General features: G+C 40.4%; 1 protein-coding gene across 1 annotated transcript; it reads right to left on the reverse strand.

The window, feature by feature from the left end:
* Positions 1-1855: 1855 nt before the first annotated feature.
* Positions 1856-18638, reverse strand: mut (methylmalonyl CoA mutase). The gene is made up of 13 exons (XM_040017348.1): positions 18516-18638; positions 17031-17464; positions 16573-16940; positions 16327-16484; positions 10741-10912; positions 10323-10571; positions 10017-10128; positions 8565-8680; positions 7034-7149; positions 5911-6042; positions 5650-5797; positions 3091-3258; positions 1856-2710 (listed from the first exon to the last, which is right to left on the reverse strand). Exons 2-13 carry the CDS (start codon positions 17425-17427, stop codon positions 2582-2584), a joined length of 2265 nt encoding a protein of 754 aa, XP_039873282.1. The 5' UTR covers positions 17428-17464; positions 18516-18638; the 3' UTR covers positions 1856-2581.
* Between the last annotated feature and the right edge of the window lie 901 nt (positions 18639-19539).

Below are 19539 nucleotides of genomic sequence, written 5' to 3' on the forward strand. Positions count from 1 at the left end.
AGCACAGGCAGTTACCGTATGTGTTAAGTAGGTATTGTGTTGTACTGTTATTTCAGCAACCTGACATATGCATGGTTTAATCAGTGATTCTGACAACACCCATGTTGTGAGCATGTACTGTATTGGTATCTCTTTCTATCTCGGTCCAGTGCGTCTCGCCCAGCGTCATCTGGGACAGGATCCCTCTCTTTGGAGTTGATCTTGTTTTTAATTTGTTTTTTTAACTTGTTTTTTTAATTTTGTTGTGTGTGGCAAGTAGACTTTTTTTATTTCTTGCAACTTGTAACTACTGTTGACGATCGTGATTTGTGAATGTAGCGTTCTGAACACTGAACATATTTATGTATATAAGGGATTGTGCATATTTGAAAATAAACACTTAATGAATGCATTAAAGTCTTGGAAAATGACAATCACACATTCGATCTCCAACACGAATAATGAAAGAAGACTGACATTTAAGTCTATGTTTTCTTAGTCTCGTTTTAACCCTCTCAAGGCAGGCGTTGCCGATTTGCAACAGTTAAAAACTAACAACCTGATTACCCCACATACATATTTTATGAGTTTTTTTTTTTTTACTCCAAAGTACCACTGCAGGACTTGGTTGTGCATTAGCAACAAAAAGTTTAATTTGAGCCTGAGAGGGTTAAAATCGGGGCATAAAGGTCGCCAACGCCAGCTGACGTATAAATCCATTAAAGGCAGAAGGGTGTGAATTTGCAAGTATTTCATATACATGTATTGCTTTCCTCTTAGTGTGCATTTCAGATGTGCCTTGATTCAATTAAAGGTCATCTTGAGAGCAGAATACAAACTGTAACCATGTGCTCCACCAAATCCCAAAGGTGGAGATCTGGTGACTGTGCCATTTGAATACAGTGAACTCATCGTCGTGTTAAGAAACCAGTTTCCAATGATCTGAACTCTAGTGAGTGACATTAAAATATGGGTGCACTGTGGTCATGAAGGAATGGACGTTCAAAACAAAAATACTCAGGCTGTGGCGTCAATGTTCACTTGGTACAAGGAGCCGCCCAAAAATGTCTCCCACGCCATTGAACCACCACCAGGAGTCTGCACCCAGGAAGGACGGAGTCCTGCTTTCATGTTTATCCTCCAAAGACTCTTCCACGACATGCATTTTTAATTTCTCTTTGATATTTGGGCATATTGAGGCCCGAAGAACGGAAAAAAACAAATAATTACCAGATTTTTTTTTTTTACCTTATTTTTGTTTTAAAGAAAATGAGAGCCACAAATGAGGATATTCATTTAAAATTTTGACAGAACAGTAGCAGTATAATGTCCTCGTAAGTGGATATCAGGCCCATGTAGAGCAAAATTGAGTATTTTGGTCCAAATAACCCAAAATGTGATGTCCACATATGTGGACGGCAGGTCCTAGGAGGTCAAGCCAGATTCTGAGCCTCTCAGTCAAATGTCAGGGCTGAAATTGAGACTCATCAGTAATGGAAGCATTTTTATGATCTTCATCAATTTTGGTGAGCCCATGCAAACTCTACTCTGCACTGTGCATTTAGAGATGCTCTTCTGCCTTCCTTGGTTGTAACAAGAGTTCATGTAAGTTACTTGTTTTTTGTTACCTTCTTATCAGCTAAAGCAGGCCACTTTCCTCCGAGCTCTGACATCATCAAGGCCTTTTCACTCAGCTGCTGCTCACTGGATATTTTTCTCTTTTTCACACCATTTTCTATAAAGTCTACAGATGGTTGTGTGTGGAAATCCCAGTAAATCAGTAGTTCCTAAGATACTCAGACCAGACCATTATGCACCTGCAACTAAATTGTCAACTTTTGTCCTTTCACAACAAGAACATGCTTCAGCTTATACATTTCCAAAGTTCACAGTATTTATTTTGAGTAAAGACCAGTAAACCGAATTCAGAGTCACAATCAGAAAAATACTTTTCTCTAACGGCTTCATAAACTCCGACCACTGTGACGGGGTTTTATCCTCGGAACAAATTTATGATTGATGCAAAGAGTCGAGATCAGAGCGACAGAAGGCCACTTACAGGACTATCATATCCATGAAAATAAGAGGCAGGGATGAAGTTATATAAGAGGATTGATCCATCTCCACCACACTGGCACTAATCACACTCTGCTACGTTATTAAATTACACAGAGACATTTCAAAAAATACATTCAAAGCAGGTTTGTGGTTTTCCCCGTGTTTTATCTTGGATTGTAAAGAAAAAAGGGCAAATTTCTGTCACATCATAATCCTAATTGGAATAACAGTGTATGATAAGTGCTTTCTTTTACACTTTGGAATTTTCTGGAATTTCAGATGTAATATAATCAGACTGATTAAGAAATCAATACAGATCACACACAGGTATGATGCAAAGGGTGAAATCATTAACAAACGTCATTCAAATCCTACTGAGGAGGTTTGTCTGACGTTGCATTGTTCATTTTGAGTGTCGTTAATGAACACACAAAAAACTAAATGTAACAATTAGTCTTGCTTTTTCTTTTACATCCTCGTGCTACCAGTCACACTGATCCTGTACAGATGCTTGAACAAGCAGTTCGCTTTTTGCAGTTAGCTTTCACATTGCTTGTCGATTCTTTTCCAGGCTCTTCTCAATGTTGTCAATAACCTCCACTGCAGCCTGTGGGATCCTGGTTCCTGGGCCAAAGATGGCGCATACGCCACTGTGGTACAAGAACTCGTAGTCCTGCATTCAAACAGAGGCGTCACACGGTTTAGATTCACGGTGTTCAGGCAATGTTGGTAAATGTTTTAATCTTTAAAAAGGCGATGCACTCTTAAAAAACGAAATAGTAATTAAACTTTTATTATCTGGAGTGGGATGGATATTGTCAATTAATTACCACAACTTCAATAATCCTTGAAAGGTAAAAGGATTTAAGTGTTCAGCAAATATTAAGCTAATAGGAAAGGGATGGAAAGAAAGACACTTGAGCATTTATAGCTTGTGTTTTTCGTCTATCTGTTTAATTTCAAACCTACAATCTAAAAAAAAAGGCGCATTAGGAGATAAAATCCTCTGGAATGCTTTAATTATCCAAAGGAAACCATGCATGGACTGCTTACCTGGGGTGGGATGACACCTCCACAGATGACAAGTATATCTGGCCTGTTGAGTTTTTGGAGTTCCTTGATGAGCTCTGGCACCAGGGTCTTGTGTCCTGCGGCCAGCGTGCTGACCCCGACGCAGTGAACGTCTGCATCGACCGCCTGCTGGGCCACCTCCCGGGGGGTCTGTTTAGGAGAAAGAAAGAAGAGGAAAACACACAAACAACTCAGAGTGAGGTGGGCAGGATTTGAGGAAAATAAACATGAATGCAACAGTAATGCTGCTACTGTATTGTTCTCAAAATGTCATTTTTTTTATATGTAGAACTGCCAAAATGCCCAAAGATCACTTAATGTGTCTTTTTGTTTTCATGTGTCACATTTTAATAACAATAAAAGGCTTTTCCATAGAAATGTTATTTTTTAATTTGTTGACTGTGCCTACACAGTCTTTCACAGAGCCCATCATTACTTCTAAAAGACTCTCACTCACATTACTAGATTTATTTTTCCATTATACATTTCTCTTAATTTTTTTCCTGACAAAACCCCAGAGAGATTTTTGTCTCCTCCCACCATCTAAGCGGGGATCTCTTGGTTGTTAGGCAACTGTGTAAAGCATTACAACGTGAAGTCACTCCCAACAGTTTTTAATGAGTGTTTTCTAAATCCTATTTCACAGTCGCATCTCTTAGTTTCAATATTTGATATGTCGTCTTGATTAATTTTTCCAGTTTTTTCAGAAACAGCGTAACACTTGAATATTAATACTTGAGTTCCCTCTGTCTTTTTTTATGAGCTGGGCTAAAAATAACAGCAGTTTAACGCCACGCTTTACTTACCACCACCAGCTGAGCTTAACACCAAGCCCTGTGATCAGTGGTGCGAACTCATGCCAACAAAGTGTGACATAATTAGCTGTAGGGCTCAATTCAAAATGCACACAGACCATGAGATCATCTGGCGAAGCTTAAATAAGCACCTTTAGGTTGTCTGAACTTTTGAACTGTCCAACAAAGATGCGGAGATTGCGTCTGTATGACTTCAGCGGCATGTCATTCATTTTTAAAAAGTCATGACAATCGCCAACAGCATGTCTTCAGCTTATATATGCATCTGAAATTCACTTAAAGCTAATGCGGTATGGAGTCGGGGTTCGTCGCCATTTCTTGATGTAGCTTGTCAGTACTACACATTACAGAGCATTATGTAGAGAGCAAAACCTTTCCGATTACATAGAAATCTGAGGTGTGAGCATCAGTTATTATTTTAACTACTCTTTAACACAAAAGAAGACCTTTTAAATGCCTCGGACACTTCAAATAACAGAAAAACCGCATGTGGCGGGGTGTGGCCTGGGCGCAGCTGCACCTCTCCTTAGACAACCTGGTGGTCTCGGGCTCCCCACGGAGCCCCATATCGATGCCGAACTTAGTGCAGACACCCAATCGACATAGCCTGCTGCAGCTCAGAGCCCTGAGCCTACAGTTTTTGTATTGTATGTATATTAATAACACTTCTCTTCCACTCGAGTGTGACAGCTGCAGTAAGCACCGACAATAACACGGTACCGGTACCGAAACTCAGGAACTTTTACTCGTGCACCATAGAGAGCATCCTGACGGGAAACATCTCAACCTGGTTCGGGAACAGCACCATGCAGGACAGACGAGCTCTACAGAGGGTTGTGCGATCAGCTGAGCGCACCATCCGCCCTGAGCTCCCTGACCTGCACTCAATCTACAGCAGGTGGTGCTGGACCAAGGCCAGGAAGATCGTGAAGGACCTCAGCCATCCCAACAACGACTGTTCTCTCTGTTGAGGTCAGGAAAGCGATTCCGCTCCCTGAAGACCAACAGAGAGAGACTGAGGAGGAGCTTCTTCCCGCAGGCGATACGGTCTCTCAATCACACACCACACAGTACTGACCCACACATACAGTTCTTACACACACACTGGACATTCTGGACATTGTTTACACTAATTCGATTAGATGCGTGGTCATCTAATCGAATCACTTCATAAGCATATTTGCACTGCACAAGACACAAATGTGGATTGCACAACACTGGACATTATATTCTTCATTTCCATTTAATACTTGTACAGCTGCTGTTATTGTATGTGTATATTTCTTCATACATTCTTATATATTTCTATATTGTGTATTTTGTTGTACAGTTATTTTATTTTCAACTTTAATTTATATATTTGATCTTATTCCTTCCCAGTTAAATTTACCCTTCATTCTAATTTGTTGTTGTGCAGTTATTTCATTTTTAACTTTAATTTTTATATTTTATTTTATTCCTTCCTAGTTAAATTTACCCTTTTTAATTTTCATATTTATTTCCTATCTTATTCATAGCCCTTTGTTTTTCTTTAGGTCACGAGCAGTTGTGTAAGCATTTCACTGCATATCGTACTGTGTATGACTGTGTACGTGACAAATAAAATTTGAATTTGAATTTGAATTTTGAAACAAATGAACAAAACGAAACAATTCTGATACATATATTATCAGATTGAGGTCATTACAGGCAGTAAAACGTCCTATTTCCTTGGTACAACATTCACCTGAAACAGTGGTCCGATGTCTACATCGAAGCCCAGGTCTGCAAACCCCGTGGCGATAACTTTGGCACCTCTGTCGTGACCATCCTGCCCCATCTTTGCCACCAGCAATCGAGGATTCCTCCCCTCATGGCTCTTGAACTCTGCAACTCTTTGTTTGTTTGTTTTTATGGGGGGGGAAGAAGAATTTTACTTGAATCAGCAAATCGAGAGTCTAGCATGTAAATTATAAAGGTCATGAAATAAATTGTTATTATTTTCTACCTGTTGTTGGCCAGAGTGATCTCTTCATGCTCTCCGAACTCAGTGCGGTAAGCCCCGCTCACCATCCTGGTGCTGGCCTTGTGTTCACCAAACACCTTCTTCATGGCTTCGGTTATCTCACCAACAGAGCATCTGCAGAAAGGAGCAGATTCGAGTGATAAATAATCATTAAGCACTATTTTAAGATATCCCCACTCAATACACTAATAGCCTGTTTTTTAATTATAGCATAACAAATTTTATCATTGTATGCTCATTGTGAATTATGGGAGCTCTCGTGTCGTCACTGATCCGCAGAGGGTAATAAAAAAGCAACAGATACGTAATTTTACTGCTAATTTTAAATCAGCTGTTGAAATGTAAATTAGCGAGGCACTTGTGTTTATGTGAAAAAACATATTGGAAGGAATTTAAATGTTTTTTTTTTAGAGATAACCGGATATGAAGCCGTTATAAGTGTTCCCAGTCAGGCTATCCCCCTGCCTCCAAGGAAATAAGCTGCAATTAGCACGTGAACTCTTCACATAATATTGCACCCAAGTGTTACACAGTTCATTATTACATTCTCACATAAGACCAGAGAGTAAGGTCGATAATGTAACAATAACGTTTAATTTCACATGTGACCGGCTTCTTAACCTAATATCAGAGTAACTAATGACTATTAAATAACCTGCTGCAGATTATCAGAACACACCAGTCAGACTCTGGTATTGTAGAAGCTGTAGCACATGAACAGGCTGCAGGTGTGCTGGTGTGTAGAGATGACATTATATATATATATCGATTATATTCTGTGTTTTACGCCTTTTAACCTTCTATTCCTCGTGATTTGGTTTGTCACATAACAGTTTTGGGTATGAAAGGAAATTGAAAACCGGTGCTAAAAGTTACCCAGAAACAAAAACCCCTTGAAGAAAAAGCACAGAGTGGATTACAGTGTAGTGGTAAATACATTCACAAAGGATGGGGGCGGGTGCATTTAATAGCAGTTATCTAATAATAATAATGATTAACAAAGGAACAACAGACCAGAATAAAACTGCAGCCTGACTGAGGTTTTGAAGCAGCGTTCACGCAGACATAAGACTGATCAAAAGAGCTTTTCTGAGTCAGTTCTGACCTGGCTCTTGATGCCTCCACAGCCAGAGCTAAAAGGTTGCCCTCCCTGGTTCGGGCACACTCCTCAATGGCAGCCAGACACTTCTTGGCTTTCTCAGGGTCACGGCTCTCCCTCACCTAAAGAAAAGGAGGCAATGTGATAAAAACATGGCACTTAAATGTTTTAATCCATCATGCTGTTGTTTATACTACTTATACAGGTTTGGGTACTTTTGTTTTTATCATTTAAGGAATATTTCAAAACTCAGACTAATGGTGTCAAAGCCTGAACTTGAGATTATTATTCATGCTTTTATTTCTTCCCATTCAGACTACTGTAACGGTCTTTTTACTTGTTTTAACAAATCGGCCTTAAATCGTCTTCAGACTGTGCACAATGCTGCAGAACGTCTCTTAACAGGCACCAAGAGAAGATCTCATATTACTCCAGTTTTAACCTCCCTTCACTGGTTGCCTGTAAGTTTTAGGTTTCATCTTAAAATTGTAGTTCTAACCTTTAGGGCCCTACATGGTCAAGCTCCCCAATATTTATCTGACCTGCTGAAACCGCATTCATCTTCTCGAGCTTTAAGTTCATTAGACCAGAGACTGCTGGTGGTACCGCGCACTCGTTTTAAAACTCGTGGTGATCGGGCCAATCAGGCAGCGGCATCACGGTTGTGTCTTCCACTGTCTCTGCGCTGCACGTTGATTCTTATAAAAAACAGCTGAAGACATTTTTATTTAGAAGAGCATTTGATTAATTTCTTCTTAGGTTGTTTTTATTGTTTTACATTGTTGTTTTATTTACTGTTACACATTGTTTTATATTTCCATTTCTTGTGTTGTAGAGCACTTTGTGATTTTTATCTGTGAAAAGCGCTATATAAATAAATGTTACTTACTTTTTACTTACTTATTTTTGTGTGCGGAAAATTGTGATGAATTTTTATATTCATCACTTGGTTATGTCAGCAAACTGGGATCATATGTAGAAAAGTACATTTTTACATTTTAAATAAAGCTGTAGGGTCTGAACCCAACAAAGTAGTTTATTGTATTCAGTACAAAAGTTTTTGAGACTTCTCCCAAATACCTAAATAAAGTGCAAAATAAGTTTTTAAGCAGTAACTGCAAAGAAGAAAAAAAAAAAAAAAAAAAAAAATATATATATATATATATATATATATATATATATATTTTTTTTTTTTTATTTTTTTTTTTTTTTTTAATGTGAGAGAAAGTTCAATAAACACTCAATGTTCAAAGGAAAATAGATTTTTATTTCTAACATTTCATGTTTCAGGCTTTAAAGGGCAAACCTTATAATATAAAGTGTTTTGAATGACCATTGCTGTTTTGGAACTGTGAAATTAAAAAACCATTAGAAGATTAGAAAGCCTTGATGTTTCCCAAACTCTGCAAACCGTTTTTTCCAGTTTAAAGAAAAAAAAAAACCTCCTGTGCCGATTAAAAGGCGCATGTGTCTTTGAAAGGCGTATATTATACCTGTCATACTGCCAATTCATCAAGCTGTTCACTGTACCACTGACCTTTTTCAGTTTTTCAATCTGCTTCTGGCGCACCACAGTGTTATCTATGGCCAGGACCTCCACCGTCTCCTCTTTCTCCAGACGGTACTTGTTCACACCAACAATAACTTCTGAGCCTGAAACATTCAGGAGAATGACAGAGGATAAATGACAGACACAAAGGAAGTAAATGGTAAGTTATTAGGGGGAAGATGAGAAGAAATGAAGATCATTATGATCTGGTGAGAAAGGTTATCCTTTTAAATATACAACTTCAAATACATGTAAACTGCGACACTGCAGCGTTTGATAAAAATATTAGCTCATTTCAAATGTCATGGCAGCAACACATCTGTAAAAAGTTGGGACACGGCCATGTTTACTGCTGCGCAGCATCAGCTCTTCTTTTAACGACAGTCTGTAAACGGAGGAGACGAGCAGCTGGAGAGAACTGTTGTCCTGTTTATGTCTGATGGAGGATTCTAGCTGCTCAACAGTCCTGGGTCTGCTTTCTTGTATTTTTTTAGTTTCATGATATTTCAAATGTTTTCAACTGATGAATTTAGCACGAAGTCACACAGTTGTGAAAGACAGTGTATGCCGTTTGGCATCATCTTGCTGAAATATGAAAGGCCTTCCCTGAAAAAGAAATACATCTGGATGGAGTAAGTGCTGCTCTAAAACCTGTTTTATACCTTTCATGGTGGCTAGGTTTAAATCTGGGACTCTCCACCATTTGACCTTAGAGCTGAAGAAGCTTCTCAGATGAGAGGTGAAACATCTTCAAGCAACTTAAAGTCCAGACGCTTTTCTTTGCAAGCTCCTTTGACTTCAGAGACAGTGATTTCTGCAAGTGCTGCACTGATTTCTGAGTGACTGAATCGTGTCTGTTTTGTGTCACAGACACACAGACTTGATTTTCATCCTGTCCCTATCGCACAGATATTTCTCCAGATTCTCAGAATCATTTGATGATATTACGTTCTGCAGATCATGTAATTATTCTAAAATTATCTAATCAGTTTTGGGAGATTGATGAACATCTGCCTGTCTAAGATGCTCTTTTTATACCCGATCATGTTAGTGGCCTGTTGCCAGTTAACCTAGATAGTTACAAAATGACACTTTTCCAGCCTTTCGTTGCCACCGTCCCAACTTTTTTTCAGACATGTTTTAAAATGAGCTAATACTCTTTATGAAATATAAACTCAGTTGAAACATTTGATGTTTTCTATGTTCTATTGTGAATAAAATATGGGTTTTAGAGATTTGCTAACCACTTCTTTCTGTATTCACATTGAAACGACATCCCTTTTTTTTCTCTTTGAATTGGGATGTAAATTCTCCGTTTCACTGCAGCACAGGCAGAGGGCAGGTTAAATGTTAGGACTGCTTTAAGTAATTAAAGTCAGGAGGGAGGTTAAAGAAAGAGAGGCTTTAAGGCCTTATGAAGAAGTCACCTTTATGCAGTACCTGAGTCAATGCGGGCCTGTCTACGAGCAGCACATTCCTCAATACGGAGCTTTGGAATTCCCTCGGCTACCGCTTTGGCCATGCCTCCCATCTCTTCGATGTCTTTAATAAACTATAAAAAGCAAAAGACCGGCTATAAAAGAATCTCTTTATGATTATGGGTTGCTGTTCTAAAGCTACAGCAAGAGCACTTGGAGCAAAGGAGAAATAAAGCCTGCACAATACAAGATTCAGGTCAAAAATGGTTAATGGTTAATCAATAATGAATTCACCGCTCTGGTTACTGCCTTTGGCCCTGCGACCAACCTTCAAAGCAGTGTTATAGACATCATCTGTGAGAGCCTCCATCATGTGCGAGCCTCCCCAAGGATCTGCAACTTTGGGGATGCCCGACTCCTCCTGGATGATGATCTGAGTGTTCCTGGCGATGCGAGCGCTTTTCACGGTGGGCAAGCCCAGAGCTTCATCGAAAGAGTTGGTGTGCAGCGACTGGGTCCCCCCAAACACAGCGGCCATGGCTTCAATCACCGTGCGGATCACATTGTTGTATGGATCCTGAGAGCGGTCACATGGCACATTAATACTGATTAATTCATTTACAATTTTCATTTTTACATTTCTGTCTTTATTTGCAGATTTCGAAATCTAACAATTCGGGATCTCAAAGTTGGCCAATTATCTCCTCGTACTTGTGAGAGCATTCAATAAAACAATTCATACTTACTTGTTCAGTGAGAGACCAGCCTGAGGTCTGGCAGTGTGTGCGCAGGAGGAGAGACTTGGCATTCTTGGGCTGGAAATTGTCTTTAATGAGCGTAGCCCATAACCTCCTGGCTGCCCTCAGCTTGGCAATTTCCATGTAGAAATTCATCCCGATGCCCCAGAAGAACGACAGCCTGAAAAGAAAAACACAAAAATGTCAAAAGAGAGGTTTGTTAAAAATTACAAGTGACACACTAGCGTAGAATTTAGTGTTTTCTATACAGAAAAAGAGCTTGGCCTTGGTGCCTTATTATGGATTATATAAATGTCACTAAGCAGCCAGATAATAACTGTCACATACACCACTGGTATGTGGTACAAGTTAGCTAAAAATCAGATCAATCAGATCTTTGTTTGGGATATAGCCTTTCTTCCCTTCCTGTTATTTGCCATCCTTAACCAGCACTTTCCAAATCAAGAGGGTACATCATCCAAAATCAACTGCAGACCGCGCCAAATAATAACGATCTGAATAATTACAATTTTATATCCAACCTAATTCAACTGCCTGATCTGTCTCAGTCTGACATTTATGAAAAGCACAGCCCCGGCAATAAATTGGCGAAGCTACTATTTCAATTGATTTTGGCACACTGCAAATATCCTGGCATCAGTGTGCACGTCAGCTGCTAAGCAGCAATTACAGGAAAGACATGGAAAGGTTTTTCATCACATATTTGGGTCATTCATTGCAAGTTCATCAAATGCCTCCAACCCCAGATTTGTGTCAAAAAATGGGAAAGATAGGCTTCTTAATAGGAATTAGGTTCCCTACAGTGATTAGTCTTCTCAAGAAATAAAATACAGTTCAGAGCAAAACTCTTTTTATATATATATAAACTTTTCCGTTTTGTGGTGAGCTTTTCTTTGGCTGTCACTTCTTCACCCTGACCTGTCTTATTTGCCTCAGCAGAACTTAAAATATATATCCTGCTGCTTTTACACACACACACACACACACACACACACATATAACGGTCAGCGATTCTCTGCGCGATCAACCTCTCATATGTTTAAGCTTGCTGTGGGAGATTTCACTTGTCATGTTTGCATAGTAAGCTAACGATTGATAAGACGATGTCAGAGGAATTGGTGCGCAAATTATCATCACTCACCAATCAGTACTGTCGCTCTCTATACACAGTTTGCGCGATTGCAAAGTGAAAGCAAAAAACAAGCGCAAATTCAAACGCGATTTCAATATGTCACATATTGACAGTGGCTCACCGATGCCAATGACATAATTACCCAGCTACATTTCCGAAAGAATGCAAAAGCATTGACATATATTTTTCCTTCCTACAATAGCCCGACGGGCAGGGCAGAGATAGATTTTGGTAGCCCGACTGGAAAAATCGCTAGCGATTTTGCAAGCCCTGTATCTGATTGAGGAATCACTCATCTTTGGAAAAGAGAGTTTATTACAGAGAAATGACTCTTTCCAAAATAAAAGCTATACTATACGCTTCTTCTGGGCTATATTCTCAGCAGCATATTGTAGCGGGTCAGGGCTGTTCGGGGTTCTGTTTGTACAGTTATGTTTTGTTTATGTTGCCATAGTGACTAGTGACGCCCTCTCGCTGCGACGGTGTGTCCTTCCGGGGTCAGAGGGCGCCCTGTGTGGAGGGCGCTAGCCCCGGGACGTCGGGCTAGCGATTTTGCAAGCCCTGTGTTACAGGCATGGCCCTTTAAGGATGAAGCCTGATGGGAAATGTATTCGGGATGTGTGTAGCGGGACTGCCTGGTGTGTGTGAAGAGAGAGAGCGGAGAAGGGGAAAAAGTAACGGTTAGCTACAGAAGAGACGAAAAGAAAATAAATAAAAGGAATATAATAACTCCCTCAACAGCCAGAGTTGTGTCGGCGATGCTCGCTGTGAGTAAACTGTTTCAGTTCACTGTACGCGGTGTTCGTGCCTTAGAGAAGAAATAAAGTTCGGTAAAGCAGTTTCCTACGCCTCCTTCGATCTTTTTGCTAGCGGAGTTGACCTGTATAGTAAGCTGTTACCGGCTACATGTCAGTTACGGAACCTTCAAGTAACTGCCAGAGGTTTCCTTACTACGGTTCGGGGCCGCGGATCTGGCGCGGTAACACCTGTATCTGATTGAGGAATCACTCATCTTTGGAAAAGAGAGTTTATTACAGAGAAATGGCTCTTTCCAAAATAAAAGCTATACTATACGCTTCTTCTGGGCTATATTCTCAGCAGCATATTGTAGCGGGTCAGGGCTGTTCGGGGTTCTGTTTGTACAGTTATGTTTTGTTTATGTTGCCATAGTGACGGGTGACGCCCTCTCGCTGCCACGGTGTGTCCTTCCGGGGTCAGAGGGCGCCCTGTGTGTTGTTGTTGTTGCTGTGGGGTTGTTGCGCTGAGCAGTTAGCTAGCGGCAGTGTTCTTCTGCAGATGTCAATAAACGGCTGTGCTCCCTGGCTAGCTCACGGGAAGCAAGACCAAACGACACCTCCGTCTCCTCGTTGTCTGAGCTCGCCACATTGGTGTCAGAAGTGGGATGATGGTGGCACCCCATGTTCTGACCCGAGTGACTTTTCCCCCGCCGGTTGTGACCGGCTGGTGCACCAAAAGAAGGCACCTGGACATTTGCAAAGTGAAAGCAAAAAACAAGCGCAAATTCAAACGCGATTTCAATATGTCACATATTGACAGTGGCTCACCGATGCCAATGACATAATTACCCAGCTACATTTCCGAAAGAATGCAAAAGCATTGACATATATTTTTTCTTCCTACAATAGCCCGACAGGCAGGGCAGAGATAGATTTTGGTAGCTCGACTGGAAAAATCGCTAGCCCCGGGACGTCGGGCTAGCGATTTTGCAAGCCCTGTGTTACAGGCATGGCCCTTTAAGGATGAAGCCTGATGGAAAATGTATTCGGGATGTGTGTAGCGGGACTGCCTGGTGTGTGGGAAGAGAGAGAGCGGAGAAGGGGAAAAAGTAACGGTTAGCTACAGAAGAGTCGAAAAGAAAATAAATAAAAGGAATATAATAACTCCCTCGACAGCCAGAGTTGTGTCGGCGATGCTCGCTGTGAGTAAACTGTTTCAGCTCACTGTACGCAGTGTTCGTGCCTTAGAGAAGAAATAAAGTTCGGTAAAGCAGTTACGAGTCAGTTAGGGAACCTTCAAGTAACTGCCAGAGGTTTCCTTACTACGGTTCGGGGCCGCGGATCTGGCGCGATAACACCTGTATCTGATTGAGGAATCACTCATCTTTGGAAAAGAGTTTATTACAGAGAAATGGCTCTTTCCAAAATAAAAGCTATACTATATGCTTCTTCTGGGCTATATTCTCAGCAGCATATTGTAGCGGGTCAGGGCTGTTCGGGGTTCTGTTTGTACAGTTATGTTTTGTTTATGTTGCCATAGTGACGGGTGACGCCTTCTCGCTGCGACGGTGTGTCCTTCCGGGGTCAGAGGGCGCTCTGTGTGTTGTTGTTGCTGTGCGGTTGCTGCGCTGAGCAGTTAGCTAGCGGCAGTGTTCTTCTGCAGATGTCAATAAACGGCTGTGCTCCCTGGCTAGCTCACGGGAAGCAAAACCAAACGACACCTCCGTCTCCTCGTTGTCTGACCTCGCCACAATATTAAACATATCAGGTCCCCATAAGGAGAATCATGTGCTAACGGCTGTCTAAATGACTCGGGTAAAGTTTGTAGCATGCATGCTTGTTGTTTTTGTCTGCTTCCACTTGTCTTTGCACTAGGATGATGTCGGTGTAAATGTGCAGTCATATTCGTTGTGTTCCCACTAGTGCTGTCAGCGTTAATCTCGTTGAAATGACGTTAATGCCACAACACGGCAAATCTCCGTTAATGAGCTACCCCTGCATGGGGCTAGACCGCCAACACATTAACGAGCTAACTGCGCTAACACACTAGTTCCCACCCATGTAATTGAGCATTGCGTGGCACATCCAACATACTGTTTTACTTTAGTCCATGACGCGCTTACCTTCAGGGTCATACGTCACATGAAAACCAACATAATTCCAAACGCCAGATCTGAATGAGGGTGGGGGAGGTTCAATTTGCCATGTTGCAAGGAGAGCTTAACTTCTGTCTCGCTAGCTTGCCCTGCGCTCTTCCTTCTGAATATGCTGTCTGTGTTGAGCGCTCAGTGGATCTGCGCTCGACAGTGCAGCCTAGGCGGAGTAGTCGAACGCAGATTCACTGAGCGCTCAACACAGACAGCATCATTAGAAGTTAAGTTGATAAAATAAATTACAAATTTTGTATTGTTCCTACATATGCGTACCGAACCGAAAGCACTGTATCGAACGGTTCAATATCGATACGAGTATCGTTGCACCCCTATTGAGAACAGAAAAAAAACACCTCTGCACACGTGTGAACATATGTGGGTTAAGTAAGAAAGTAGCCGCTTCTGTCTTCTGTCTAATTTAACTATTTTTTTAAAATAAATTATTATTATTAACAAACAGGAAAATTGTAAGTAAACACATTTTCTTTTGGCAATTTACCAATCGAGTAAAAAAATTTTAAGTTGCGTGGACAACAACGTGCCCAATAACAGCTTATGTCTTAACTTAATGTGATTAACTTGAGCACAGCCTTTTTGCTAAAATAAATGTACAAGTTTCATTTAACTTACCTCTACATGCTTGCGCAGGTTTGATGTGGAATTTCTAAAAGCTGCTAACTCTGTCTCTCTGGGCAAACACAGCTTACACTGCATAATAAAGCTGTTGCCTTTCTTGCACTTGAAGCCGAAATGGTCCCTTAAATACGGCCAGGGGTTCAGATCGGTTTCTTCGAGTTCAGAGTCAGCAGAATTCGACGGGGTTTCTTTTTTCGCTGGATCCGTACCACCAATGTCAGACTCCATCTTTATCGTGACCCAATGCCAATTTGTTCTACTACCCATCATTCCCTGCAGTATTTCCGAAGCACAATGTTGGAGGTTTTTTTTGTTTGTTCTTTTAATTTACTCAGTAACAGGTGTGATTGAAAATGTAGCGAAGTACAATACTTTTTAAAAAATATACTTAAGTAAAAGTAAAATTACCGACTTGAAAAATGACTTTAAAAAGTACAAATACACAAAAAACTACTCAATTACAGTAACGCAAGTAAATGTAATTCGTTACTTTCCACCTTTGCTAAATGGACACATTTAGACAAGCTAATATATTGGTTCGATCCTGGGTTTAATTTGCTGGAGCAGCAATTGACTGGTAACCTGCACCAGTAGTAGATGGATTCCTCTCAGTGGAATTATTTAGTTTAAATATTTTAAGCCTTTTCTAAACATGTCTTGTAACCTAACAAACTTATCTGGAGGCTCACTGGAGCTGTTTCAATACTGGCATAATGACACCACAACCTTAAATATAAAGACCACCAGACTCCAGATGTGAAATGTTTAAACAGCTTTTATAAAAAATAAGGTTCCAATCATTGGCACCCCTGTGACTGAATCTATATATTTGAAAATGTATTAAATATAGAGGAATACCTATAATATAAACTATTATTAAATAACATTATTATTAAAACACTTTGTCAACTTTTACCTTGGAGCAAATTCATCTATGGTTAACCCTGCTTTCAGTCCAGTGCGGCAGTACTCCAGGCCGTTAGCAATGGTGTAGGCTACTTCCAAGATGGCATCGGCACCGGCCTCCTGAAGATGGTAACCACTGATGGATATGGAGTTGAACTTAGGCATGTGCTGTGAACATGACCGTGGTAGTAAATCAGTTACATTGTGTTCAACAGCACCGGAAAAAAGGTTTCATTAAACCTGTGCTATTACATACCTTAGAGGTATATGCAAAGATGTCTGCAATGGCGTGCATGGAAGGTTCCGGGGGGAAAATATAGGTGTTGCGCACCATAAATTCCTTCAAAATATCATTTTGAATCGTGCCAGTTAGTTTCTCTTTTGGAACGCCCTGCTCCTCTCCAGTGACAATAAACATTGCCAACACAGGGATAACTGCTCCATTCATAGTCATTGAAACAGACATCTTCTCCAATGGGATTCCATCAAAGAGCAACTTCATGTCCTCAACTGTATCTATAGCCACTCCAGCCATGCCCACATCTCCGTGGACCCTGGGGTTGTCCGAGTCATAACCACGGTGTGTTGGGAGGTCAAAGGCCACAGAAAGACCCTGCTGACCAGCTGAAACGAGAGGGTCAAAGAGTAGCGTAATAATTATTTCAATGCAAGCTTGGCAGAAATGTGAAAAACGTAGACCACAACAAAACCTACCCTTTATGTTGTCTTTATAGAACTTATTGCTCTCCTCAACAGTGCTGAATCCAGCATACTGCCTGATAGTCCAAGGTCTGTATGTGTACATGGTGGGATAGGGCCCTCTAGTGTAAGGAAACACTCCTGGCAGTTCATCAGCAACATCTTTTGAGTCTGTTTTGGTGTACACGGGCTTGATGTTAATCCCCTCAGGAGTGTGCCAGATCAGATCTTCTGGGTTCTTCCCCTTCAGCTGTTTCTTAGCCAGACTGGCCCATTCAGAATGCAGCTCAGCACGGTCCTGACAGGGTACTGAAGTATGGATCAGAGAGCAGTGTGTGAGGGATGAGGAGACTGAAGTTCTAACCAGGTGCCGGGCAGCCATCGCTGCACATGCCCTCTGTGCGGTCAGCATGCTTACTGTTGGCTTAATCACTCACACATGGAAAAACCTGGAGGCAGAAAAGAAAAAGCTGCTCAAATCAGCAGTTGTAGTAAGTTGGAACAATCTGGCAATTTCCAGTTAATGACTAATTAAATCTGTTTGACAGTTTAATACAAAACACAGCAGCACTTGATAAACTAGAAATGTAAAGCTTACATGCAATGTTCTCATTTACTTTGGAAGATATTTTGCATGCATTGCTAGAGTTGCCTGTTTCATATCCTAAAGTGTTTTTGAAAGCAAATTAAATGATAATAAATCCATGTACTCAAACTTTATAGCAGATTGTAAGTGCAGGTTAGGTAGTCTGCAGTGATGTGGTTAAGTTTACAGAGATGGGCCGTGTTGGACGGTTGCAGGGCAGACCGAGGTATTGTGGTCACGGCTAGGTTTGGTCCTGGGTACCAGCAGAGACATTTACAAGACAGAGATATGGCACTCAGTTCTAAAATGTAATTTATAAGATCATTTATATTTTAGATTGAAAGTTATTGGTAGAAGCATACCTACCAGAGGAGAAGCTTTTAAAATCTTATGTGTGCAAAGTTTGCAAACTTTTATGCAGATTGAATCAGATTTGACTGAATATTCTGCACATCAAATTTTTATGGTTTGTTGACCTTTAAAATGCATTTCAATGTGACTAAATCAAGTTAAGTAACAGGCGGTGGACACCTGCTCTTTCGTGGCGTATTTTAACTTGCAGATGATAAGAAATTAAAAGAGAAGATGCTAACTAGTTATTAGCATAGTGGTAAAGAAACAAACTGAATAAATACATGACTACATCACACTTTATCAAATTACAAAACCACGCGCTGTTTAAGTCGCTGTGGTGGAATAAAACTACAGACTTATATGAGAGCAATATGCAAAAAAAAACAAAAGACTAGACTCGTTGCTAAGCTAAGTCAGCTAGCCGTAAAACGCTACCGAGCTGCACTCGTTTGCAATGGCGTAAACGTAAAAGCAAAACAGTGGTATACAACATGAGGCATATTGGTGCCTCGCGTGTTTAACAGTGAGTATTTTCAGAGATATTACAACAGAATTCTGACCTTGTCGTTTGTTTTCTTGTTCAGACTGATGACAGGCGTGTGTGCCTGTAGCCAATGGAGTTTGACAACAGAGACAGTCAGCCAATCGGTTGCGAGAATCAACTACAGTACCCTTTGACCTATTACACCGGAAATACATGTTACAGCAAAGATATTTGACTGTCGTAGAGATGAGCGACACAAACAGTTGTTAGTGTATGTGTATATTTCATTTGCTTTATTGGGTTATTCAGCTATTGATGTCGTTTCAGTTGTAGTAAACAATTAGTACAGTTGAAACATATTTTTTTATAATGACCACCCTTATTCCCTGTTTTGTCGAAGCGAAGACTGAGAATTCATGTTTATTATTATCATTATTATTATTATTATTATTATAGATTTCAGGAAAATTCAAGGTGATAAAAACAGACGTGCAATGACTGCATATAATTTAAACCCACAGTTAAATAAAAATGGTAACAACATATCACGTTTTGAAACTGAGATAAAATACATGGACAAATCAGATTATGATGTATCTCCATATTAGTTCATCCGAAAAATGCTAGGTGGGGTTGAATTCTCCCACAACATACTTAACTAACCACACCTTTATGGATCTTGGTTTGTGCATTGTGGCAGTCATGCTGGGACAGAAAAAGACCCTCCCAAAACTGGTCCCAGGAAGTTGAAACATCTGTATTCATCTTAATTTCTGGCCTGATGACCATTAAATACAGGTTTTAAAGGCCTTCTCCCCTGTATACAGATTTCTTGGCACACCAAGGACCTTTTTCTTGCAAAGAAATTTTATCCTTAAATGGAATAAGTATTAGTTTACATGTGTTTCTTGAAGTGATGAAGTCCTCCACATCTTGTCGTCTGAAGGCGAGATTCCAGATGTGATTAAATGCATGGTTTACTTATTTTACAAAAAATTTGATTATGATTTCATAAAAATTTAACACAATATGTGAACTGGTAAACAGATGCCTCTGGAGGTAGCAATCAGTCACTCACAAATCACACAAAGGACACAGAC

This window comes from Simochromis diagramma, unplaced genomic scaffold (assembly GCF_900408965.1).
Source record: "Simochromis diagramma unplaced genomic scaffold, fSimDia1.1 OVJJ01000802.1, whole genome shotgun sequence".
Classification (NCBI taxonomy): domain Eukaryota; kingdom Metazoa; phylum Chordata; class Actinopteri; order Cichliformes; family Cichlidae; genus Simochromis; species Simochromis diagramma.